General features: G+C 37.4%; 1 protein-coding gene across 1 annotated transcript in view; it reads right to left on the reverse strand.

Annotated features, from left to right (window-relative positions):
- The window catches only part of kl-2 (dynein heavy chain 2, axonemal kl-2), a 1,497,432-nt gene that overhangs the window by 322,443 nt on the left and 1,147,641 nt on the right, over window positions 1-27,348 (reverse strand). The window contains exon 48 of the mRNA XM_090414156.1: window positions 7,157-7,351. Within this exon, the coding sequence (XP_090270282.1) occupies window positions 7,157-7,351 (195 nt within the window). The remainder of the gene's footprint in view (window positions 1-7,156; window positions 7,352-27,348) is intronic.

Below are 27,348 nucleotides of genomic sequence, written 5' to 3' on the forward strand. Positions count from 1 at the left end.
GCGTGTGTTGTGTGTGTTTTAACACCCCATCTACTATTGGTTCGATTATATGGAAATCCTGCTCTTCTAGAGACAAAACATTGAACTTTTCAAGCCATTGCAGGTGTCTGAAAGCATGATAGTGGTCTAATATTGGTAACACAATTCAGTTAACATCAAAAATATTCCCAAACATCCATGTACATGGTGGAATTCAAATCCACAGCTTGCTGGTTGAGTGTACAAATGCTTTCCATTTGACAAACCATGTCGCAATCATATGAATAATAATAATAATAATAATAATAATAATAATATAATTCTTCTTCCTACTGTTCACTAGCCCCCTGCAGATATCATTCCTTCAATCTTCTGCACAAGCAGTATTCCTTATATCTGTTACTATCTGAGTCATGTTCCCTGCAACTTTCCAAAATTTCTTAATTTCCTCAGAAACCTGGTGACAAAATTTTATTATTATTATTATTATTATTAACATTTGACCTCCCATGGAGTCAGAGACTCATCATGAGAGGTACACATTATTGCACACAATGCTCATCTAACCATGCTTTAAATTGATTCAATGTGTCTACACCCACAACACACTCAGGCAACGCATTCCACTCACCAGCCACTCTGCATGAAAAGATCCTATGCCTCACTTCTCTGCTCACACTCTCTTTATAGTTTCCAGCTATGGCCACTTGTTCTTTCCCCCCTCTCCTATTCTATGAAAATCTCTTCTATGTCAACCTGATAACAACCCCTGACTAGCTTATATGGCTCAATCATATCCCCACCCCCTCTTCCTCCTATTTATGAGCCTCTGCAACTTACATTCTCTCAATCCGTCCTCATACTCCACATTCCAAAGACCACTGACCATGTTTGTGAATCTTCTCTGGACTCTTTCCAACATATTCTCATCATCATGAAAACCCGGCGACCAAATCTGTGTACAATAATCCATATGAGGCCTTATACAATGGCATCATAACTTCTCTATTTCTGCATGTCTGGGTCCTCTCCATCATTGCCATTATCCAATGTGACGTCTTCACAAACTTGTGCAATGTGGCCCCCGAATGCCAGGTCCCTGTCCACCAGCACTCCTAGATCCCTCATCTCCTCTACTTATGTTAAAGTTTCCCCACCAAGTATATACTTTGCATCTTATCATTAGTCACTAAATCTCAAACCTTACACTTTGCAACACTGAACTAATTGTTTCATGCAATCTATTCAAGTCCTTTTGTAAGACCTCTTGACTCTGCATTGCTCTCCCCAGTTTTCATTGTTATAAAAATTCTGTGTTTCTGTTACCCTGCTTTGTCTTTGTTTTCTTTATTTAACATTCATGAATGGTCGACTACTTTAATTAGTGGCTGCCACCATCTATCTATCTATTTCTACTATATCTTATTTCCTATGCTCTATAGTCTAACAAATTTATTTGTTTTACGACTGTGCCAGTTAGACCATATATTGAGGGAAAGATTATGAAATCTTAAAAGACAAAGCGGATATCATTTGTATTCGCTGCCTATATTAATCCTTACCTTAAATTAGTCATATCTTAAGTATAAATCACATAAACTTGTACCTTATGCAGGTTCGAATTTTTTAGGATAGTGCATTGGCAGAATTGGTCCAATGTGATGTTCACAAACCATTTTCTTCTTCTTCTTTGGCAATACAGCCCCATGTAGGGCCTTGGCCTCCCATTTTTGGGTTTCATAACTCACTACGAGGTCGAGAAGTTACTCCCACGCTCAACCATGTGTAATTGTGTGTGAAGCGTTGTGTTCTTAAGACAGGTCTATCTGCTTTGCAGGAGGAAAAATTCCAGATAAACTGGGGAGAAAAACTCTGCAGTCCATGCCCAAGACAGGCTAACTTGGCTATGTCTGAGAAAGATCCTTAGTTCCTCATGTCAGCGACAAGAATCGAATGACGGACACTCCTTTCCCAGACATATGGTAGCAGAGCGCGTAACCACTTGGCTAACCGCGCAGACTCACAAACCATTTAATTATGTCAAAAGGAAATACTTACAGAATGATTCACATTCACAGATATATACAATGTCATTACAATTCTCTTGCTAGTCTTAGTTCTTTCTAATCTAATTCACAATCTAGTATAACATTAACTGAATATAAGCCATACCTTGTTTAGGCCTAATTCTACATTAATATACATTATCTCATAAACATAAACACTTGACATACATTCATGTTCAGTATTATAACTACTTACAGTTCTTGTTCAGCACACTCTCTTTCATATTAACCTTTTGTAATGTAGGTTCAAATCCTGCCATGGGCATGGATGTTTGTGATTGTCTGTGAAAATACTAGTGGTGGTGGGCAATAGATGGCATTTTTGTAGATGATGTAGTTCGCTGTAGTTAGATTCAGTGTTAGAGACAAAGAGTTGTAAAGTAGGTGCTCTCCCTCAATGAGGCTTTGGACCCGTTGGAGGTGTCACTTAATAATAAAATAATAATCAAAGCTTGTATGGTGGAATTGGGTAACACAATTTCATTTAGCACCTAAAAATATTAAGAAACATCTATATATGTGGTGAAATTCAAATCCATAGTTTGCTGGTCGGAGTGTGTAAATTCTTTCCATTTGACTAACCATGTCTCAATCATGTGAATAATAATAACAATAACAATAATAATAATTATAATTATAATAATAACAATAATATAATTCTTCTTGCTGTCCACCAGCCTCTGCAGATATCATTCCTTCAATCTTCTGCACAAGCAGTATTCCTGAGATATCTGTTACTATCTTTCCAAAATCTCTTAATTTCTTCAAAAACCAGGTGACAAAATTTGAGACAGTAGTTTAAATGTATCATAATCAAGGCTTGTGTGGTGGAACTATAATTGCTTTGATTCTCTATTTCAGTAACCTCTTCATAATTACCACAATAAAAATCACTGTTATTGTGTAGTCCTCAAATTGTGATCTCCCTAATTTTCAGATCCTTTCTTCCATTACTTTATGGTTCCTCATTTCTTTCTCCTCTTTTATAATCTTTACTACTGAATATAGTTAATCTAATCCTTGCTTTCCAGATTTCAAAATCTTACATTTGAAATACTGAACTCTTAGCCCCACTCACAAGTCAACACCAATGGTATTGAAATCCTGTTGAAGAGCAGTAACAACCATTTCATTCCTCATAGTTTTTCCTAGTTCCTCCCAGTTTTGCATAATCTGCAGATAACTGCATAATCTCACTACTTAAACATCTCTCTCCAATCATTAACACACAAGTTAAACAATAATGGTCCTAAATAGGCAGCTGCCTTTTCTGTTCTGGGACGGTGCTTTCCATATTTTTATGCTTTATACTAATACCAGGAGTATTCAGAATAAAGGAGAAGAATTGGTGGCACTGATAGCATCAGTCTGACCAAAGATTATTGGGATCACTGAAAATTGGTTGACAAAACAGGATAGAAGTAACAGGGTACAGCATTTTTCAGCAGGATAGGAAGGGAAAGTGTGACAGTGGAGGCCTGCTTATGATAAGTGACGACTTATGTCCTCTAACAGTGGAGGCTTTTGGAAGGCAATGACACTAATGATTTTGAAAGCATATGGTATGAGGTAGAGGTGGGAAAGACAGAATATTTAGTGGGATGTTGCTATAAACCAAGGAGCACAGAGGATGGGGACCAGGAGATGTTTAGACAGTTGAGCTTGGCAAGTGCAAGAATAATGATTGTTATGGGAGATTTTAACTACAACAGTATAAATTGGCGAGAAGAAGATGCATGTAGCAATAAGGAAATGGAATTTCTAGAATTCTTGAGGGACAAATGTCTTAGGTAACATTTAATAGAGGGAACAAGAGGTTCAAGAGTTTTGGAGTTGGTCACAGAATCAGAAGAGTTGATAATAACTGAGATGACATCTCTCCCACCAGTTGCAGAGAGTGACCTTGTGGTTTTGACTTGGAAGATGAATAGACATGCAGGAGTAACAAAGAGATGGGAACGTATGTGAATTATAAGGCAGGTGATTATAACAGTCTTAGACATCAACTTGGGGAAGTTTCATGGAGGGAGGAATTGGAAGGCCGGGATATCATTAGTGCTTCGGAAATGCTGAAGGAATATTTGTTAGTAATAATAAGCTGTATTACATAAGTGAAGAAGAGACCACAATTTAGAATAAATTGGATGACAAACAATATTAAACAGGAACTGAATGTGAAAAGAGGCTATGGAAGATATATAAGAAGACAGGTGAAGAGAAGATGCATGAAGAATATGACACAGGCCAGGAGAGTGACTAGTATGGTAAGGAAGGCAAAACTGGAATATTAGAAGAGATTGGCCCTAAGATCCAAAGAAAATCCTAGGGAATTTTTTAGCTATGTGGCCAGTAGGAGGAGAAATAATTGTGGAAGAATGACATTGTGGGATAAAAATGGGAATAGAGTGACTGATGCAAAGGACATAGTTCAATGAATACTTTATTGGAGTATTTCATCCTGGAGGAGTAAATTTTAATACTAGAGGGATAGGGCAGGTTCAAGGTTTAGAGGTGCAAGAGGAGAATGTGTTCCAAATACTGAGTACTCTGGATGTCAGTAAAACTGTGGGACTGGATGGGATTTCACCACGAGTTTTGAGAGAATGTCCTTAAAAACTGACAGCTCCTTTGACCTGGCTTTTCAATGAAATTCGCCCATATGAGAAAAGTGCCCAGGGATTGGAAGGAAAGTAAGATAGTGCTATTGCATAAGGGTGGTAGCAGATTGAAAGTGTCTAATTATAGGCCAGTTTGTGTGTCATCAGTAATTGTTAAGATCTTGGAGAAATTAATTAGGAACCGTATACAACATTGAGCAGATGAGGGTAATGTTATCTGTGAGAGTCAACATGGATTTGTGAAGAGGTGCTCTTGTTTTAGTAATATGCTAGCATTTTATAATAAAGTTACAAGAGCAGTAGATGAGGGAAATGGATATACTGCCATTTTCTTGGATTTAGCGAAGGCATTTGACAGGGTTCCACATGATAAGCTGATATTTAAGTTGCAGCACATTGGTTTGGATGTCAAGTTGGTCAATTGGATTCAGGATTGGCTGTCCGATAGGTATCAGAGAGTCATGTATGGTGGGGCAGTTTCAAGGAGGCAGAGGTTACAAGTGGGGTTCCACAGGACTCAGTACCAGGACCTATATTGTTTAACTTTTATATCAATGATATTGTCAGTGGATTGCAGTGGGATATACAGTTGTTTGCAGATGATGTGAAGCTAGGAAGGGTTATTATTAATAGTGCAGATGTGGTAGCTCTGCAAGAGGATTTGAATAAGCTAGATAGATGGGCAAATGAATGGAGGTATCAGTTTAATGCTGCAAGATGTAAGGTCTTGAGGTTTGAGACACATCGATGGGACGCTGCATACTCTATCGGAGGAGCTATACTGAAGGAAGTAGGGGAGACAAGAGATCTGGGGTTGATGATTGACAGAAACCTGAAATTTAGGGGACATTTTGCAAAGGTAGTGAAGGTAACACAGAGGATTGCTGCAATAATGAGAAGGACATTGTAGAGATAAAAGGGTTATAATTCCATTGTATAAGACTCTGATCAGACCACACTTAGACTATTGTTCTCAGATCTGGTCTACAGGATTTGAAGGGGATAAATTAACTGTGGAAACGGTATAATGTCTGATAACAAAGATGGTATCAGGACTGTACAATTTTAGTTATGAGGATCGGATGAGTGAGTGTGGACTGCAGATTTTGATGGATAGAAGAAGGAGAGGTGATATGATTGAGAAGTTTAAACTGTTGAGAGGTGGTTACAGGATTGACACTGGGGAGTTCTTTCGCTTGGTTGAACAGCTGGAAGGAGTCATGACAAGGGGCCATCCCTGGACGTTACGAAAGGAAACTGTGAGAAAGAGGGTGAGGAGTGTGGTTTCTTTGCATGGAGGGTGGTTGAACCATGGAATGCATTGCTTTATAGAGTAATGAGAGTGGGAACGGTCAAGGCATTTAAAGAGTGGTATGATGGACTTTGTGTTTCCGAGGAGGGACTTTCCATGATGAGTCTTGATAGACTTTGTGTTTCCTAGGAAGGACCTCCCTGGATGAGTCGTTTGACTCCATCGAGGCCTGAATAATAATAATAATAATAATAATAATATGCAACCTGTTAATACCTATCAGATAGTCAACTATTCAACTAATCTATTATCCCATTCTACATCTTCTAATTTAAATGCCAAACTACAGATGCCAGCCAATCTAAAAATTTTAGTTATACTGCTGTACAAGTATCAGCTTTTCTAGTACATCTTTTGCCCTGCTGTAAGTATATTGGTAAAACACATCCCATCCTTAAACCATGCTGACTCATGGAAATCGGTGCTCAGTCCTAAATCCTAGATCCTCACAAAATCTTTCAAATACCTTAAACAACTACATCAGATCAACTTTTATTTGAAGCACCAGTCTACAGCTCCCACTCACCTATGTGAAGTGGAAAGGGGGGGGGGTAGGTGTGTGCTTATCAGGCCTGGTGTTTCAATTTAAGTATGATCTGTGTATCTGGAGAAGTGATTAAGATTCATTTCCTTCCTTTCTTCTTTCCATTTGTTTCGAATCTTTCCAGTTGTAAAGCTGTAAATCTGCTTAAATTTTTCAAGAACTGTTAAATGAAAATAACCAGGAAAAGCTCAATGCATTCTCATTTGTGAACATGACCAAGTTATATATTTAAACTGTTTTGGTACTCAGTTTTTACCGAGTACCTAAAGAGCTATTCGATTAATCATTGCTTACTGAAGAATTCAAATGAAATATGGAAAGAGATAACAAAATAACTAAGCCAGTACAGTAGAAAGCCAGTTGAATAACTTTATATGGAAGGAGAGAAATCAGCCCAAACATCCAGTAATAGCCAAGACAGTATTCAGTCTTAACATATGCATCTGGGAATTTCAAAATAGTTGAAAGCATGTGGACTGCAGATAAGACAGGACTGAGGGCTAAATTTAATTCATTGCAGTTGAATGGAATGAACTGCTAGTTGGCCTCTTATGATGTGTTGTATATCTTCATGGAGGAGGCAAAAGAATAAGAATAAGAAGAAAATAAGATGAAAAGAAAATTAAAGATACATTACCTTTGGAAATTCTGTAGTAATCTTAATTCCATTTTGTAGAACAGATATAGGAAATTCATGGTGAGGTACTGAGCTTAGCCATAAACGAAACTCTGGATGAACATTTTCAGAACATCTAATATTATTGACTATTTCTTCAAGTTTAGGCATCCAGCTTAAACAGAGGTGACAGTTTGCTAAGAATACCCAATCTCCCTAAAACAAAAAAAAATAAAACAAAATAAAAATGAAAAGTAAATTTTAATTTGAAAAATGTTAAAACAGAATTAAAAAAAAATGCAGAAATAAGCAGCACATAAGACAATGAATATAAACTAAACAACCACAGGCATCTTTATAGATGACAATGATTATCACCAGATCATCAAGAAGTCAAAAGACTCATTGTGGAAAGTTTTCATCATTATCATTATTATTCACTACTGGGTGGGAAAAAAAGTGAGAGGATTAATGTATATATTAACCAAAAATACACAGCAAGTCAACTAAAAACGAAATTTCAGACAACCAATAACATTTGTCTCAAGTTAGAGAACTGTATCAACAGACAGTGAACTCCATTTATAGACAACCAGATGACAATCATAAACTATCCCTCGAGGAACTAGAAAACTGGCTAATAAAAATAGACAACATAATCAGCCTATAATTAAGCATAGTAGAGCTTGCTTAGCTATATTATCATATTTTGGCTTAACAGCAACCATTTTATCTCATACTAGAGAGGAAATGATGAATAAAAACATAGCACAATCCCGTATAGACCATATTAACATTCGTGTTAGAGAAAACAGACTTTTATCCACCACTATTACAGCAAAAACTAGCAGACCACTACTTTACATCATTACACATTCCAAGTAGATTAGAATGCAGGTATTCACCTTCATGGCTAAATGATGATATATTACTTATAATATATGAAAAATGAAGACATTTATGGCACCAGTTACAAAGAAATTCATGTAATCAGAGCTTAAAAAGCAAATATATAGAATACACAAACAAACTTCCTTAAAAAACAGAAATATAAGACCCGATAATATTGGAGTCTTGACATTTAACAGACAGATTTGGAGGAAAATTGTAGATAGGAAGTTAGTACTGATGTAAATTTTTCATGTAGTACTTTCATATACTGTACACCTCTTGAGGGTATATACCAGGAATTTGATGATGATATTGCAAACAAACAAACTTCGATCAGAAATATGCTGAATTAAACATGATTATTGCACCAATAAAATTAAATTAAATTAAGGAAAACTTAATTTAATTTAAGTTTTCCTTAATTTATAGGGCCATTTCCTTAAGGGCCATTCTACTCAGACTAGTTTCGACCTCAATAAAGGTCGAAACTAGTCTGAGTTGAATGGCCCTTCCCATAATGCATAGCATTATACATGTCTGTAAGGATATGTGCATTGTATTATGGAATACTAATGGGATACTTGAATAAAGGATGAAACCAAGAATATAATTTCTTTCCATCTATAATTTATAGTATAACCAAATGAAAAAAACTGAACAAAGTAGCATCTCCACCTGCCTCAATGAATGTTACCCAGAACCTTGCCAAAGATGGTTCAAGTAACAAGCAACTAGGAGACAAATTTTATGATACTTTCAAGGAACAAATTACAAACTTAAGATGAACTATACCAGATCTTAGAAAGCCAAACACCAACATTATCCAGACACAAAATAACACTTTTTGGTTACCCCAGATAACACAAAAAGATTTGGATAAGAGTGTGGTGAAGAGGGATGTGAGGAGATTTTTTTAACATGGACAACTGTCAGTGAATGGAACACATTACTAGAATGTGTTGTAAATGCAAGGAGTGTTAATGATTTTAAGATTCAATATGATAAATATGTTGTTAGTTGAATGAACCTCCCATGATGATTCTGCTGACTCCATGGAGGGTGCAATAATAATAATAATAATAATAATACATGGTTATCTCAAAAATCAAGTTTAAAACATCTGCTGCATTTGATTGCCAGTTATTATTATTATTATCCAGGCCTCCATGGAGTAAAATGACTCATCGTGGGAGGTCGTTTTTAGGAAATACAAAGTCTATCATACCATTCCTTGAACCCATTAACCGTCCTCACTCCAACCACTCTCTCAGGCAATGCATTCCAAGGTTCAACCACTCTCTACGCAAAGAAATCACTCCTCACTTCTTCCACACAGCCTCCTTTCGTAACTTCCAGGGATGGCCCCTTGTCATCGCTCCTTCCCGCCGTTCCAACAAGTGAAAAAGCTCTTCAATGTCTACCCTGTAACTGCCTCTCAACAGTTTAAAAGTCTCAATCATATAACCTCTCCTTCTTCAATCCACTAAACTCTGCAACCCTCAGTCAATCCTCATAACTCATATTGTACAGTCCTGAAACCATCTTTGTTATCTGCTTCTGTACCCTTTCCACAGTCAATTTATCCTCTTCAAATCCTGGGGATCAAATCTGAGAACAATAGTGGAAGTGTGGTTTGATCAGGGCCTTATACAATGGAATGATAACTCTTTTATCTCTGTAGGTTAGCGTTCTTCTCAGTATTGCAGCAATCCTCTGAGTTATTCTCACCACCTTTGTAATATGCTCCCTGAATTTCAGTTTTCTATCAATCGTTACCCCCAGATCTCTTGTCTCCCCTACCTCCTCCAGTGCAGCTCCTCCAATCGAGTACACATCCTCCCATCGATCGATCCCAAACCTCAAGACTTCACATTTTGCTGCATTGAACTGACAACCCTATTTATTTGCCCATATGTCTAGTTTATTACAATCCTCTTGAAGGGCTGCCACATCTGCACTATTACTGATAACCCTTCCCAACTTCACATCATCCGCAAACAACTGAATGTCCCCTTGCAATTCATTGACAATATCATTGATATAAAGATTGAACAATAGACCTGGGACCTGTCTCAGTACTGGGACAGGTCCCAGTACTGAGCCCTGTGGAACCCCACTTGTAACCTTCTGCTTCCTTGATATTGCCCCATTATACACAACTCTCTGATACCTAACAGTCAGCCAATCCTGAATCCATTTGACTAACCCGACATTTAAATCCATCTGCTGCAACTTAAATATCAGCTTATCATGTGGCACCCTGTCAAATACCTTTGCAAAATCCAAAAAAATGGCAGTATATGCCTTTCCCTCATCAACTGCTCTTGTCACTTTATTATAAAAGACAATCATATTACTAAAGCAAGAGCACCCCTTAACAAATCCATGTTGATTCTCAGAGATAGCATTACTCTCATCTACCCAATGCTGTATATAGTCCGTCACTAATTTCTCCAAGACCTTAACCACTACTGATGACACACACACACAAACAGGCCTATAATTAGACACTTCCAGTCTGCTGCTGCCCTTATGCAGTGGCACTATCTTGCCTTCCTTCCATTCCCTGGGTACCTTTCCTTCGGCCAGACTTTTATTGATAAGCCAGGTCAACGAAGCTGTCAGTTCTTTAGCACATTCTCTCAAACCCATGGTGAAATACCATCCAGTCACACAGCTTTACTGACATTCAGAGTTCTTAGTATTTGGAACACACTCTCCTATTGCACCTCTAAACCCTGATCCTTCACCTATCCCTCTAGTATTAAAACCCCCTTCAGGATGAAATACTTCAATAAAGTGTTCATTGAACAACTCCACCATGTCCTCTGCATCAGTCACTCAATTCTCATTTTTATCCCACAATGTCATTCTTGCACAATTGTTTCTCCGCCTACTGGTCACATAGCTAAAAAATTCCCTAGGATTTTCCTTGGATCTTAGTGCCAATCTCTTTTCATATTCCAGTTTTGCCTTCCTCACCATTCTGGTCACTCTCCTGTCCTGCATCTTATATTCTTCATGTATCTGTCCTCCACCCCTCTCCTTGTATATCTTCCATAATCTCTTTTTCAACTGCAGTTCCTGTTTGATATAGTTTGTCATCCATTTTACACCAAATTATGTCCGCTTCTTCACCTGTGGAATACAGCTTACTATTGCTGCTAACAAATATTCTTTCCCAACGATTTCCCAAGCACTAATGATATCCTGGCCTTCCAATTCTGCCCTCCATGGAACTACCCCTAGTAGGTAGGCATTAGATGGATGAGTAGTAGTATCAAGCTTGATCCAAAAAAAAGAAAATGTTATGGAGAATTTAGAAGGAGAAAGGCAATCAGTACAAGGTGTAAGCTAGAAAGGTTACCAGCATAGTAAGAAAAGCTAAATCAGATTATGAGAAGACCTTGCCAAGGAGATCAAGGGTAATCCCAAAGAGTTCTTCTGCTACGTGCCACATAAAAGGAAGAATGATTTCAGAAGGATAACTTTAGTAGGTGCTGATGGTATTGAGGTGACAAATTCAGATGTGATAGTAGAGTTACTGAGTGATCACTTTTCAAAAGTCTATTACCCAAGTGAGGATATCTCTGTACCTGTAGCAAAAACTAATGTGAGAATTGAAGTTAAGAAATGAGAGGTACTTAGTATATTGCAAAATTTAAATGCGAACACTGCTGTAGGTTTAGATGGAATATCAGCTCGTGTGTTGCATAAATGTGCAAAGGAATTGTCAAAGCTTCTTACTTGGTTATTTAACCTAAGTTTGAACTCTAGTATGGCCCCTAGGGAGTGGAAGGAAGGCAAAGTAGTTCCTTTGCATAAAGGTGGCTCTAAAACTACGGTAGTTAATTACAGGCCAATCATCATCTCGGGAGTGGTGGTAAAAGTATTGGGAAAGTTGGTCAAAGACAAAATTCAAGAATGGGTACTCAAGAGATTGATGAGGCTAGGGACTTAGGGGTGTTGGTGGATAGGGAGATGAAATTCAGGGAACACATTGCTAAGGTATCCAAGATTGAACATAGGATTTCTTGGTTATTGAGGAACACACTAACATCCAGAGATAAAGAGGTTATTGTTCCCCTTTATAAAGTGTTGATACGTCCACATTTGGATTAATGTGCTCAGGTCTGATCACCTGGATTCCTTGGAGATGAGGAGGTTGTGGAGAGAGTTCAGAGGAGAGTGACTAAGTTAGTGAGTGATGTAAAAAATGCTCCCTACATTGATAGATTGAGAGCTTGTGGATTTCAGAGGTTGGTTGATAGGCGGAGAAAAGGGGATATGATAGAAAAATTTAAATTACTAAAAGATTTTTATAAGATTGATGCAAGGGAAATGTTTCAGCTGTGTAAAAGTGATGTAAGAATAAGAGGTCATCTCTGGAAATTAAGGAAAAGTGTGGTTAACAAGGGTGTGAGAATGAGGTTTTTTGCCTGGTGGGTGGTGAATGAGTGGAATGCATTGCCTGACTCAGTTGTAAGTTCTTTGTCTGTAAATGAATTCAAGAAGAGATATGATAGATATTGTTTTGATAGTTTGGGTCTCCTGCGATGAGCCTACTGACTCCATGGAGATACCTGTAATATTATTATTAATAATAATAATAAGCATTAGTATCACAATCTCAACATTAACTAGATTCAAGTTATCTGATATCATTAGCACCACATCTCCTCCGCTCCTATCCGGGCTGTCCTTCCTAAAAATAGTGTACCCTTTACACTCGATACCAGTAAGTATGTCTGATTTTGATAGCAGGTCTCACTAATGCCTACATTCTGAGGTCAAAACATACTGACTAAGGCAACAAACTCTACTACTTTGTTTCTGATACTCCTAGTATTCATGTACAGACATAATAATCTATCTGCATGTTGTTTTGTTTACTTTTGTTTGCAGTATGCATGACACAATTGGAAAACTTGCAGATCTCCATTCTTCTCTAGTGCCTTATACATGTAGACATCTTTGCACATGTTTGATAGGTCGAAATCGTTCTCTCCTCATCAACATTTCCATGAAAAAGTCCATTCCCATCATTAACACAGTTATATAACATTATGCAGATGACACACAACTGATATCTATGCACAAATCCCACCAACAGACTTACAACATTTACAAACAGACTTCAACATAATCACTGATTGGCTCGTGTGTAAATTTTTCGTAATATGCAGCAATAAATAAACATATATGAACTCATCATATTTAATATTCCTTGGATAGCTACAGATCTCTCATATATATCTATCAAATGCCATATCTCACACTGCCCAAAGAAAACAAGAACCTGTCCTTACCCAACAATCCAGGAAGTTAGAAAACTCAAATACTGCACTTTGACTACAATATGTGATGGAACACACATATTAACTATATACATAAAAAACTGCAGATATTACCCTGTCAAATGCACTACTTACAAGATGTATTACCTTCATGTACTAGGAAAATCATATACGAATCCCTAGGTGAGACTATACTGATATATGGTACACTGGTGTCCAAAAGCTAAGGATGAACTACATTTTTGCCTGTATATGAAACAATTTTCATGTCTACAGACAAACATGGACATAAATTTATTGCTGGCATACTAATAAATGATAACACAAAAAAGGTGTCACAAATTTTGTACAAATTAAATTGCAACATGTTTTTGGCAAAACTTACAAATTTCCTAAGAATGTAGTTAAGGAATATAGAGTGCTTACAGAAAATTATGGGGAGAGACATTTCAGTATGGAATATGTCCACCCTGAACTGTGATGCAGCTCTCAAAATGTCGTGCTTAGCTCCAATTGATTCAGGAGTTCTTGAGGCAAACTGGCCTGCGTCTCCTTCACAGCAAGGATAAGGCTGGCCTTGTTTGTTTTTTTTGGGGGAATTTCATCAATGCATGTCCCTATTGTGTTCTATGGGGTTGAGATCTGGGCAGCATGCTGACTACTCAATTCAATTAATATCCTCAGTCACCTTGTGTATGATGTGCTGTGACATTGTTAACCATAAAAATTTATTCTTCAACTGCAGCACAGAACAATCGAACATGACACTGAAGAACTTCATTGCAATATCACTCGTCAGTTATAGTCCCTTTTTTCAGCACTTGTAAATTGGTGCATCCATTAAGTAGAATGCCTCTCCACACTATGACTCCGGCACTGCCATATTTATTCCTTTGAAGAACATTCTTGTAATGGTAAGCAGTACCACTTTCATGACAGATCAAGTGTCATCTAGAATCGGAGGAAAGGCTAAAGTGACTCTCATTTGTATTCTAAGCAAAGGTCTAAATTTCATTCCCTCCTAAGTTTATTCCAAAAGAATCTCTACTTACTAAAATAGAAAAAACTAGTTCACTTATTCCTAACCATTTGGCAAAACTTCTCCATATTGAATCCATCTTCATTATCAATAATGCTAAACCTCCAAGAGATAATCTTTCTCCTACAGAAAGACAGGCCTTAAAGAATCTTAAAAAGAACAAAAACATAATTATTTTACCTGCAGATAAAGGCAATGCTACAGTCGTCCTCAATTCTGAAGATTAAAGATTACCACAATAAAATGCTTCAATTGCTTGAAGACACATTACATATTCAATTCTTCAGGATAATCCAACAATGGGAACTACAAAACCACACAAACAATCTGTTAAAGACTACATTTGAACTTCCTCACAACATGTGCCTTTCTTTACATTCTCTTTACCCTCTTATTCCATGCATTAATGGAGTTCCGTAGACACACAAAGAAAACACTCCTCTTCGCTCAATTGTGGAAGGAATTGATGGTCCTACTTATAAGCTTTCAAAACATCTTGCAGAATACCCCAAGTGTTTCTCCAATAAATCTCCATCATTCATCAAAAACACCACAGACTTCGTTTCTCATATCAAAAATATTTCAATCAGTGAAAATGATATCATAGCAAGTTTTGACATTATCTCATTATTTACTAACGTCCCTACTGAGGAGGTATTAATGTTACTTGACAAATTGTCTAAAAAGATATTTGCTTTACTAAAGCATTGTATTCAATCTGGCTACTTCAGATATAGGGACTCCATTTACAAACAAAACCAAGGCCTAACAATGGGTAACCCTTTATCCCCAGTTCTAGCAAACATTTTCCTGGAAGATTTTGAAACAAAAGCCATATCGTCCTTCTCGTTTAAGCCGAAACTTTGGAGATGTTATGGTGACGACATTTTCCTTGTATGGAGTCACGGACACACATCTCTCATGGATTTTCTTCAACATCTTAACAACCAGCATCCTAATATAAAATCCACTGCCGAAAAAACTGCTTTCCTTTCCTGGATGTAATTAAAATCTCTATATACCAAAAACCAATTCATACTAACAGATATCTGCACTGTCAATCTCATCACTTTCCACCACAAAAAGCTCAGAACTATTTCTACCTAGGACACAGAGCACAATCTCTTTTAAATGAACCAGATGAACTCCAAAAAGAAATTGAACAACTTTCTCTTATCTTTAAACAAAATGGACATTCTGAAAAAACAATTAAGAAATTTCTTCTGGATCCTCCTAGGCGGCGTACTACGGAAACTACTGATTTTAAAGGTAGCATCTAAATACCTTACATTAGTTCAGTCTCCAATAAATTGGCTAAAGTCCTTAAAAAATACAACATCAGGACATTTTTCACTACACTCCCTAAAGTACGTTCTCTTATAAGTCATCCGAAGCCTATTCATCATAACCTGAAATATCCAGGTGTTTACAAGTTATGGTGCGATTGCAATATTCTTTATTTTGGACAGACTAACAAATCTGTTGAAGTGCGTATTGAGGAGTATAAGAGAGACATCTCCTATAAAAGATCACATGCATCTGTGCTTTGCTTTCAATTCATATTCTTTTCTCTAGTAACCCTCATGACGATCTATAGAATCACTCAGTTTGCTGGGATAAATCCGAAAACATTTTTCGCTGTAGTGATGAGTTTGAAAGGAAAATCGTGGAGTCCAGAGAAATCCTCCTTAATCCTGAACATTTGAACAGCAATTTGAGTTATACCATCCCTGATAGCCATACTGTAGTTGTTCAATACTGGTGCTCACGAGAACCTGCAAGCACACATACAACAAACAATAGCACGTTATATAGAATGACTTGAAAAATACAACGTTTTTGTGTCAATTATGTATTGCATTTTTTGCCTGTAATTCTCAGTTTTTTGTAACTTCAATTTTTTACTATGTTCTACCTTTAGTGGATACCTGAAGAAGTATATGAAGAAGGCAGTAAAAGGCTGAAACTAGTTGTATCATTATCATTAAAATTTAATATTTTATCTCGGTTTAAAGTCATTTAAAATTTATTCTTTAAAATGTATCATTACAACCGAGTAGAAGATCAAGAATACATATATATATACATGTGTGTGTGTATATGAAATGTAAATGTATATGGATATACAATGCATATATATTTGTTAAAAAAAAAATATATATATATATATATATATATATATATATATATTTTTTTTTTTTTAATAAAGAGATTTAATGACTAAAACCGAGAATAATTGTAAGGCTTTAATGATATAAAACACTACTAGTTTTGGCTTTTGACAGCCTTCTTCAGGTGCCTTCTAAAAAAAGGAAACAGCAATAAAAACAATTCACTTATTCAATACACTTTCAAAAATCCGCTCGCTAGTAAGCCATCCAAAGCCTCATCATCATAATCTGTAATATCCTGGCATATATAAGATATGGTGTGATTGTAATATCCCTTATTTTGGTCAAACAAATAAATCTATTGAATTGCGTACGGAGAACACAAGAAAGACATCTCTTACAAAAGAACACATGCCAGTGCCTTGTCTAGTCATGTTCTTTTCTCGAAGTAAAGAGTCTATTCAAATCTACTTGAAAGAAATTAAGATCAACAGTGCTACTTATAATTCTTTCCAACTTTGCATCAAACAACTGAAGATCCTTAGTCAGCCCACATGATATATCATTTACAAACAAGTTAAACAGCAGGAGCCCAAGAACAGAATCCTGGGGCATGCCACTGGTTACTGTTGGATCGTGAATGAGGCCTGCCGTTACTAGACAGACTTTCATTCAGGATCCAACAAGAACAGAGTTTAATTCAAAAGATACCTGTACTGCTGGTGAAAATTATACTATAAATAAAAAGAAAGTTGGGAGTAAAGTGTATCATGTAAATATTAAATGCGTGCATATCTGTTTACCCAAAGAGGGAAAAACACTGTAGGTTATATTGTATGCGATATGTTAAGGAAAAGGGATATATGAATTTGTAGTGAGGCGACATATTTGATGACCAACCCAAGAATAGGCTGTGTGAAACCATGCATACTTCAGTGGTGACTAAAGGCCCTGAGGTCATGACCTTGGCAAACTCATTAGTAATCCTTACAAGTAAGGTTCGCAAAAAGAGACAAATATGGACAATTCTCTGGGAAGAGCTCTCTCACGCGTTCAAGTGCAACATCATCGAAATGACCGTGACTAAAAGCTGCAGTACAATAGGAATTAGTGGTCGAAAAAAAAAAAGCAGGAGAGTGGAGGGAACGTGAAGCAGGAAGAAGGAAAAAAAAAGGGGAATGCGATCAAAGCAGGAAGCGTCGGCCGTAGAACAAAGGGGTGCCAGTGCTGACGGTCGGATGAAGTCTGACGAAAACCTCTAAGTGCAGACCGACGAAGAAGCTTGAGACCAAGTGGAACCTCAACCGTGATGTCCTTCTAGAAGGGTTCATAAGTCCTGGAGATGCATGGCGAAAAATTCCCACTGACAGCAAAGTTCCAGTGCATATTGATCCAAAAGGGAGAGTGCTCCACAAAGTGAGTAAAGTCCAACCGGGGTTTGCACGTGACTCGCACGTGGTGACAAAGTGTGACTATATGCTGCATCAAATGGTAATGTAAAACTTTGCTATATCTAAAATATATTAAATGTTGAAGGGGGAAGCAGCTAAAACCTTTCATTAGCAAAGGAAGCTGAGACTGTTGGTATTGGAACTTATAGAGACCTTGGACTGCTAGTCCGAAGACCCATGTCATGTGATCTTCACATCATGCATATGTGTCACTTTAGTGATCCAGAGATCCATGTTCAGATAATTAATAATATATGCTTATGTCTATAACATTCTTAGAAAATAGCAATCTTGTCCTGTTTGAAATTGTCATGTATTACCATGTGAAGAGCTTAAATTTTGAAATAGCAGTTAACTGATTAAATGATTTATGTTCTATGTATTCTAATCTTGTTAAAATTAAACATTGTGTTTCTTGTTAAATCCTGGTCACTGAATTGTGTTTGAGAACGACATTGCCACTCACCAACTCGAACTGTGATAAAACGGGAAGAGTATCTAAATAAATTTAGCAAGGCTAGGAGACGGCATGACTGCAAAATCCCTGAATCTATACACCGTTCTACCTGACTTGGGTCAAGTTAGATAAACATCAGTTTCAGGAAGGGCCCTGCAACATTCAAGGGGTGACTCTAACTGGCACAGAACAAAGAAATTTGTTAGAGTCCGTGATCCGAGGGAGCTTTGGATCCCAGATCACAGGAAAGCACACTAATAGGTCATATACAAGGCTCAGAACAAATATTCCGTGGAGTGGCGACATAACATTACCCTCTTTTTTTGAGACACTGCTCCATCATACACAACTGCTTTTATCATTCAGAGACGCTAATATTTGGTCTATCTAACCAATATACTATCTATTCCCATCCTCTGCAGCTTGTACATCAACTTATCATGTGATAATCTATCAAACGCTTTTGCAAAGTCTAAGAAAATCACTGTATATGATTCTCCCTTATCTAACACACTTATCACCTATCATAAAATGCAAGTAAATTACTAAAACAGTACCTACCCTTCACAAATCCATGCTGACCATTAGAAAGAATGCTATGTCCATCAACCCAGTACTGTATTCTATTCCTGACCAATCTCTCCAACACCTTGACCGCAGCTGCAGTGATACCGACTGGTCTATAGTTGGAGACTTCTGTCCTAGAACCAGGCTTGTGGAGTAGTACTGTTTTGCTTTCTTTCTTTCTGCTCCTTAGGAACCCTATCTACTGCAAGACTTTCATTAAATAACCAGGTCAGGGGCATAGCCAACTGTGGTGCACATTCTTTAAGAATACATGTCGATATGTCATCCATTCCCACAGCCTTATTTACATCTAACCCAACCAATATCTGATACACCTCTGCTTCTTACACTTCCAATTCTCCTAATACTTGCCTCTCTTCTATATATTGCATGGCATCATTTACATCAGTATCATATATGCTGATAAAGCACTTAATAAATAATTCCACTAAATCCTTTGCAGCTGTCATTCTGCTGCCATGACTATCCACCGGCGTTAGTCAGCCATAGTTATTCTTTCTCTCGCTTGCCATATAGCAGAAAAATTCCCTTTAGTTAACCTTGGGTTGAACATCCAATTTCCTCTCATACTGCATCTTTTGTTTCTTTACCATGTGCATCACTTTTCTAACCTGCACTTTATACTCTTCATGGATCCTATCACCACCAACTATCTTGTATCTCTTCCATAACATTTTATTTTCCAACACAGCTTGCTTGATTTCACTGAATTCACATCCATTTCACTCCTACTCTATTTACTTTCTTAATGTTTGGTATTCAGTTATACTTTGCTTTTGTCAAATACTGCCTTGTGAATTTCCATGCATTGTCAACATCTTTTCCACTCAGCTCATCTATCCAACACACTGATGCTAACTGACTATAGAGCTTCTTATAATCACCTGCTTTATACTTCCACATGTATCCATTTTTGGCAGTAACCTTTTCTCGTTTCATCACTTCTCAAACAAGTAACTCATGATCACTATCAGCAACCACTGGCAGTGTCAACACCCGATTAACAACTACATGAAGTTATGACCAAATCCAAAACATTAAAGCAAACCTTTGCTTTGCTTCAATCACATGCTGCTTGAGATACTTATTATTATTATTATTATTATTATTCAGGCCTCCAAGGAGTCAAAAGACTCATCGAGGGAGGTCCTTCCTAAGACATAAAGTCTGTCAAGACTCACTGAGGGGAGGTCCCCCCCCCCCCCCCCCCCCCGAGAAACACAAAGTCCATCATACCACTCTTTAAACTCACTGACTGTTCTCGCTCCCACCACTCCATCAGGCAATGCATTCCACGGCTCAACCACCCTCCACACAAAGAAACCACTCCTTACCCTCTTGCTCACAGTTTCCTTTCGTAACTTCCAGGGATGGCCTCTTGTCATCACTCCTTCCCGCTGATCAACCAAGCGAAAGAACTCCCCAGTGTCAACCCTGTAACCACCTCTCAACAGTTTAAAAGTCTCAATCATATCACCTCTCCTTCTTCTCTCCACCAAACTCTGCAGTCCACATTCTCTCAGCCGATCCTCATAACTATCCTTGTACAGTCCTGAAACCATCTTTGTCATCCGTCTTTGTATCCTTTCCACAGTTAATTTATCCCCTTCAAATCCTGGGGATTCTTTTAACTAATTCGAAATTGTACTGTCAAGGGAAGGAATGCGGGGTCTTTTGCTGAATGCTTTGAGAAGGTTTTTCGCGATCCCCAGTTTAATATGCAACAGTCGCAAAAAGAGTTTTGTGGGCTGAACAAATGTTTTACGTTCTCTCTTCCTAGTGTAAAATATTTTCTTTGAGGAAGCCGTGTTTTCTTAGCATAATTCCGTTTTTCTCTTCTCAAAAAGCAGTGCTGTTTTGTGAAAACTCTTGCAACAGTCATGCAATTACTTTTAAGTCGTCAAAAATATTCCACTTCTAAATGTTTTTTATAACCTACTACTTCCCATCAACTTGCATGCATTTTCAAAAGTCACCTTCGCACTTTGCGCGTGCAATTATGGGAGAATTAATTCTCATTCATTTTATGCAACTAAAATGCTTTTGTATTGGAATTTTGAAAGCGTCCGCAGTAGGGTATTATTATTATTGTTGATTTTCATGCCAAATTTGTTGCAGCTGTTATTCGATTTAGTAGTGAATCCTGAAGACTTGCACTGGATGTGTTTAGAAGTACAACATCATCTGCATAAAGCTAAGTTTGACAATTCCAAAAACTACTTTGCTTTGTTCCCATACACTGTCTCTTCCTTCCATTCTATATTCCTGTAATTAAAGTCTCCCATCAGGATCACCTTCTTTTTAGATGCCCAACAAATTTGCCTTAACATTTCACAATCAGTATTCTCTGCATTCCCTGGCCTATAACAGCATCCTATCAGATATACCAACCTGTTTATTTCAACTTCACACCACACCACACGTATTCAAAATCTGGATGCACTATTAACTTCTATACATTGTGGACACAATTCTTCTGCAATTATTAACATCACTCCCCCCCTGCCTCCTCTTTTCACATCTCTAACCTTCTGGAAAATTATATATTCTAATTATCTTTGGGTATACTGACTCAATCAATGCAACAACTTAGCTCTCTTGTTTCGAATACTCCTTCCATTTGTGTACAAACATAGCAATCCCCATGTGTTTGAGGCCATTCTACCAGCACCAACATTCTCTATTCTAGCTGCTATAACCACACCTCTCTCTTCGGTCTGACCACTCCTGTTTCCCTGATCCTGACTCTGATTTCCATTCCTACCTGTCTCATCCTCACCTTTATGCTTTCCATCATCTTGTGCTGCTGCAACCATATCTTCAACCTCATATCTATCTTCCTTCTGTCGTACAATCCTTTTTTTTGTGCTATCCTGTTTCACAAGTAAACTGATCATTTACTACATTAACTTTCCAGCCTATTTGGCCGAGTGGCTAGCATATCTGCTCTCCAGCCTAAAGGCTGCAGGTTCGAATCCGCCGTGGACATGGATGTTTGTGATCATCTATGAAAATACTAGTGGTGGTGGATAATAGATGGCGTTGGTGTAGTTGTGGTTCATTGTAGTTGGTGGAGACAGAGAGTTGTAGGGTAGGTGTCCTCCCTTGATGAGTCTTTGGATTCCCTGGAGGTGTTATGTAATAATAATAATAATAATAATAATAATAATAACGTGTTGACTCTGTGCCTTCTCAGAAAACAATAGACTTTCTGGTAAAAAGAGTAAAAAATCTACTCCTCATACCCTTCTTCATCATCATACTTTTACCCAATGTCTCTATCATATCACTTCTTTTCCTCCTATCTACTAAACTTTGCAATTTACATTCCTTTAACTTCTCCCCCACAATCAACATTCGAGAGTTATGATATTGTTTAGTTACTTACCTCTGGAATTTTTCCAATACCCCCACATCACATTGGAAACTAGGAGACCAAATCCAAGCAGAACAGTGCAAGTGCGGTGTGACTGCTTTATTCAGTGGAAACTTGCAATATGCCCTCAAAACTTCAGTCCATGTTCAACAATTGTCCGCAGATCTTAAATCTCATCCCCTTCCTGTAGCACAGTTCAGTCAATATAGTATGCAGCCTTATATCTCTGTGCTCCAAAACACAAAACCTGAACTTATTAATATTAAAACTACAACCCTACTCCTTTGTCCAAGTCAAAACTCTGTTCCAATCTTCTTGACATCAGCAGTGCTAATTATAATCCACCCAACTTTGCATCATCAGCAAAAAACTGATGTTCCCCCATCAGTTCACATGATATATCATTAACAAATAAGCTAAACAACAGGGAGCTGAAGAACAAAAACCTGTTGGGGGCACCACTGGTTGACCTCCTATTTTAAGAAACTTTTCCATCATGCACAACTTGCTGGTATTGTTCAGAAAGTCAGTCACCAATCCATTTAACAGTATACTATCTATTCCATCTTCTGCAGCTTGTGCTATCATCTATCAAACACTTTTGCAAAATCCAAGAATATCTCTGTATGTGAATCTTGCTTATCTAACACACTCATTACTTTATCATAAAAATGCAAGTAAATTGCAAAAACAAGACCTACCTTTTACAAATCCATGCTGATCATCATACAGAATACTACGTCCACAAACCCAATCTTGTATTCTATTCCTAACCAATCTCTCCAATACCTTGACTACAACTGCAGTTATATAGACTAGTCTATAACTGGAACCTTCTGTCCTAGAACCATGCTTGTGGAGTGGTACTATTTTGCCTTCTTTTCACACCTTAGGAATCTTACCCACTGCAATGGTGATATGTCATCCATTTCCACAACTTTATTAACATCTAACCCAATGAATACCTAATACATCTCTGATTCTTTCACTTCTATTCTCCTAATATTTGCTTCCTTTCTATACATTATATGGCATCATTTAAACAAGTATGGTATACGATGATAAAGTGCTCATTCAATAATTCTACTATATCCTTTGCAAAAGCCATTCTGCTGTTATGAATATCTACCAGTGTCAACCTGCAATAATTAGTCTTTCTCTTGCTTGCCATATAGTGGAAGAATTCCCTTGAATTAACTTTGGCCTGACTTGTCAATCTCCTCTCATACTGCACCTTTTCTTTCTTTACCACGTTTGTCTCCTTACTAGCCTGCACATTATACTTCTCATGCATCCTCCCCACTGAATGTCTTGCACTGAACAAAACATCAAAACATCGTCTTTTCCAACAGTGCTTATTTTATTTCACCGTTCATCCATTTCACTCTTGCTCCATTTGTTTAACTTTTAATATGTAGTTATACATTGCTTGTGTCAGATACTGTCTTATGTATTCCCATACGCTGTCAATATTTTTTCTGTACAGCTGATTGATCTAATGTTGAAGAGGTTTTTCGTAAAATGGTGAGAGATTGAGGGGAAAACAAGAGGTCATCCATGGAAGCTATAAAAGGAGGGAGTGAGGTGAGAAGCAGGTTTTTTTACACAGAGAGTTGTGAATTATTGGAATGCATTGTTTGAGATTGTAATGTCTGCAGGGAATTCGAGTTTGTTTAAGGAGCAGTATGATGAGCTGTGTGTATGAAAAAAGGGACCTCCTAGATGAGTTCTTGACTCCTTGGGGTCTTAGGGTAATATTAATACTAATAATATGATAGAGATGTTTAAGTTAGTGAGGGGATTTTATCGACTTAATCCAGAGTGGATTATAAAAAGAGTAGAAGGTGAGAGGGGAAAGAATCAAAGGCCATCCCTGGAAGCTATGTAAGAGTGTGGTGAAGAGGGAGTGTGAGGAGTGTATATTTTCTACATGGAGAATTGTCAGTTAATTCAAACTCATTACTGGAATATGTTGTTAATGCAGGAAGCATTAAGGATTTTAAGATTCAGTATGATAAACATGTTGTCAGTTGAATGAATCTCCTATGATGAATCTGATGACTCCATGGAGGGTGTAATAATAATGATGTGCATCAAATTCTGGCTTAAAGTTGTTAATGAAACAGGACTCATAAAGTCAAGTGTTCATCTCATTAAAAAAAGCATGCAAAATTTAAAAGCTACATGCCAAGATTAGTGTATGCCATAAATAAAGATAATCCTGACCATAGGGTTGAATTTTGTGAGTGGTTTATGTCAAAATTAATAAAGGATCCAATGTTTGCCAATAGTTGTTTGGAGTGATGAAGCAACATTGAAAATGAATGGTACAGTCACTAATCACAATTGTACATACTGGTCTACAGAGAATCTCATGTGGCTATGGAAAGGCATATGAATTTACTGGGTCCTTAAAGTGTGTGGTGTGGATTATCATTCATCCAAGGGTTTGATTGGATCATTCTTTTTTAATGAAACAGTTACTGGTCTCTTTTATTCTAACCTGCTTCAGAGAAATCTACTGAGCCACGAGTTCTTTAGCTATATGAGGACCTTGCTATATTCAATGTGATGACATGACTTACCTTAATGAAACACTTCCAAACAGATGGACTGAACAAAGATGCACTGTTGTGTACTCCAAACCTGATTCACCTGATTTAATGCCACTTGATTATTTCATGTGGAGTACCTCAATGACAAAGTTGTTTGTCATTGAGGTTGTAGGCAATCTCAAAGACATTTTGTGGCAAAAATCCACAGCACTTATACAGTCACAGGAAGAAACTGAAAAGAATTGTCACAATGACAAGAGATACATTTATTGATGTTTGCAGATCAGTTTCTTACCAACGTCAGCAATGCATTGATGAGAATGGAGGGCATTTTGAACACTTCAGATAATGCATCATTTAAATATATCTAAGCTTTATTGTAACATTTACTCTTAATTATAAAATTATTAATTTAAATTTAAGAAAACAAACATAGCAGTTAAAATATATGCAACAAAGGGTGTATACATTTTTTGGAGGGCAGGCAGCCTGTATGATGGGCAAAGGTTTTTACACTTTGTTACAAAGTATATGACACACCCTCTGTCCAAAAAGAAACCGAACTTTTTGAAAATAGAAGGAACTAGTGGGGGCCACATGTTGTATCTTTTTGTTGTCAAAAGTGGCAACCTTCATTAGTGTTGTCAACTGTTTATGACATTTGTTTCATTAGAAGCCGAGTTATAGTGCCAAGAGTGACAGTGTGTTTTGACGAATGGTTGAAAAATGAGTTTCAAACAGAGAGCTGCGATTGACTTTGGAAAAGATTTACCAAAACACATAAAATGCTTCAAAAAGCATATAGTGATGAATGCTTATCCTGTACTCAAATTTATAAGTGGTTTAAGCAATTTCAAAGTGGCTGTGAGATGCTTGAGAACAATGAAAAGATGCGCCATCCAAAAACTGGACTGAGCGAAGTTAACATCCCCAAAAAAATTGTGTGATTTCATCAAAGAAAACCCAAAATTGTCTGTGAGATTGATTGAAGATGAATTGGGGATTCCAAAATCAACTGTGCACAACATTTTGACCCAGAGTTTGGGCCTTCGTAAATTGAATTCGCAATTTGTTCCCCACAAGTTGACTGACGACCAAAAATGTATTGAATTGAACACTGCAAGGACCTCATTAAAACTGCTCATAAGGACTCAAACTTCCTTGAAATGATCGTTACTGGTGACGAAATGTGGTGTTTTAAGTATGAGCCCAAAACAAAGCACCAGACTGCTGAGTGGAGACCACCAGATGAGGGGCATCTGAAAAAAAGTAGCTTGGAGAAGTCAAAAGTAAAGACAATGCTGATTTGTTTCTACAATTCCAAGGCATTATCCACAAAGAATTCATTCTGCCTGGACAAACGGTCAATGGTGAGTTTTATCTTGATGTTGTGAAGCGATTGATAATGAGAATTCGTTGTGTACGGCATGAATATCGTGACGACCGACCATTCATCAAAACACACTATCACTCTTGGCACTATAACTGAATTTCTAATGAAACAAATGTCATAAACAATTGACACAACACTAATGAAGGTTGCCACTTTCGACAACACAAAGATAAAACAGGTGGCACCACTAGTTCCTTCTATTTTCGAAAAGTTCGGTTTCTTTTGGGACAGAGGGTGTACTACTTGACAGGAAATTATCATTTTTAATACAGACCTCCAAGGAGTCAGGGAACTATCGAGGGATAATTGCCTTTACCACCACTTACTCATATGTTTCTTCAGACATGATTATCCCCCCCCCCTCCCCTTACATCCCAGGCCATCCAATTCCTATGCTGGCCACTGCTTCCAACATTCGTTCTCTTTATGTTGTGTCTCTCAGTACACCCTGACTTCCCCCATTTCCCTGTTCAGTTTGCACTCCTGTTCTCTCACACCTACTCTTGGCATTAACAAGCACTTCAGTCTCCCCTGTTCCACTATTCCGATCTTCTGCTTCACCTTTTATTTCCTCTTATCTTAATACTAAATTCATTTAATTGAAGTTCTTCATTTTTGTGCAAATCCATACTATCCACATTTACAAGTTGCACTCCCTTCTCCACATACAGTTCTGTCAGCATACCATTCACAATTCTTGCTCTTCATTTCAACTCATCATTGTCACATGCTTGGCTACATAAGGACAACCTTACTGCAGTGTTATCTTTCACTCTTCTCAGTCCATATTTTTTATTCATATCACTAGATTCATATCAATGCCCTTTGCTCCAAGTTATGTAAAACAGTTCTATGTATCCTGCTCAATGTCACAACAAAAGTCGAGCAATATCATTGTGTAGCCATTTCCTTGATCCAACTAAGCTGATAATTATTATTAAAAAAAGTGAGCAAATTACTAAAGCAACATCTACCCCCTTCACAAAACCATTCTCCCTTAACCACTACTCCTGGTACAAATTGGTCTGTAATTTGATACCTCTGTCTTGGTACAT

This window comes from Typopeltis vanoorti, chromosome 24 (genome assembly GCF_054136105.1).
Source record: "Typopeltis vanoorti isolate ZY-2024b chromosome 24, IOZ_Tvanoo_1.0, whole genome shotgun sequence".
NCBI classification, from domain to species: Eukaryota; Metazoa; Arthropoda; class Arachnida; order Uropygi; family Thelyphonidae; genus Typopeltis; species Typopeltis vanoorti.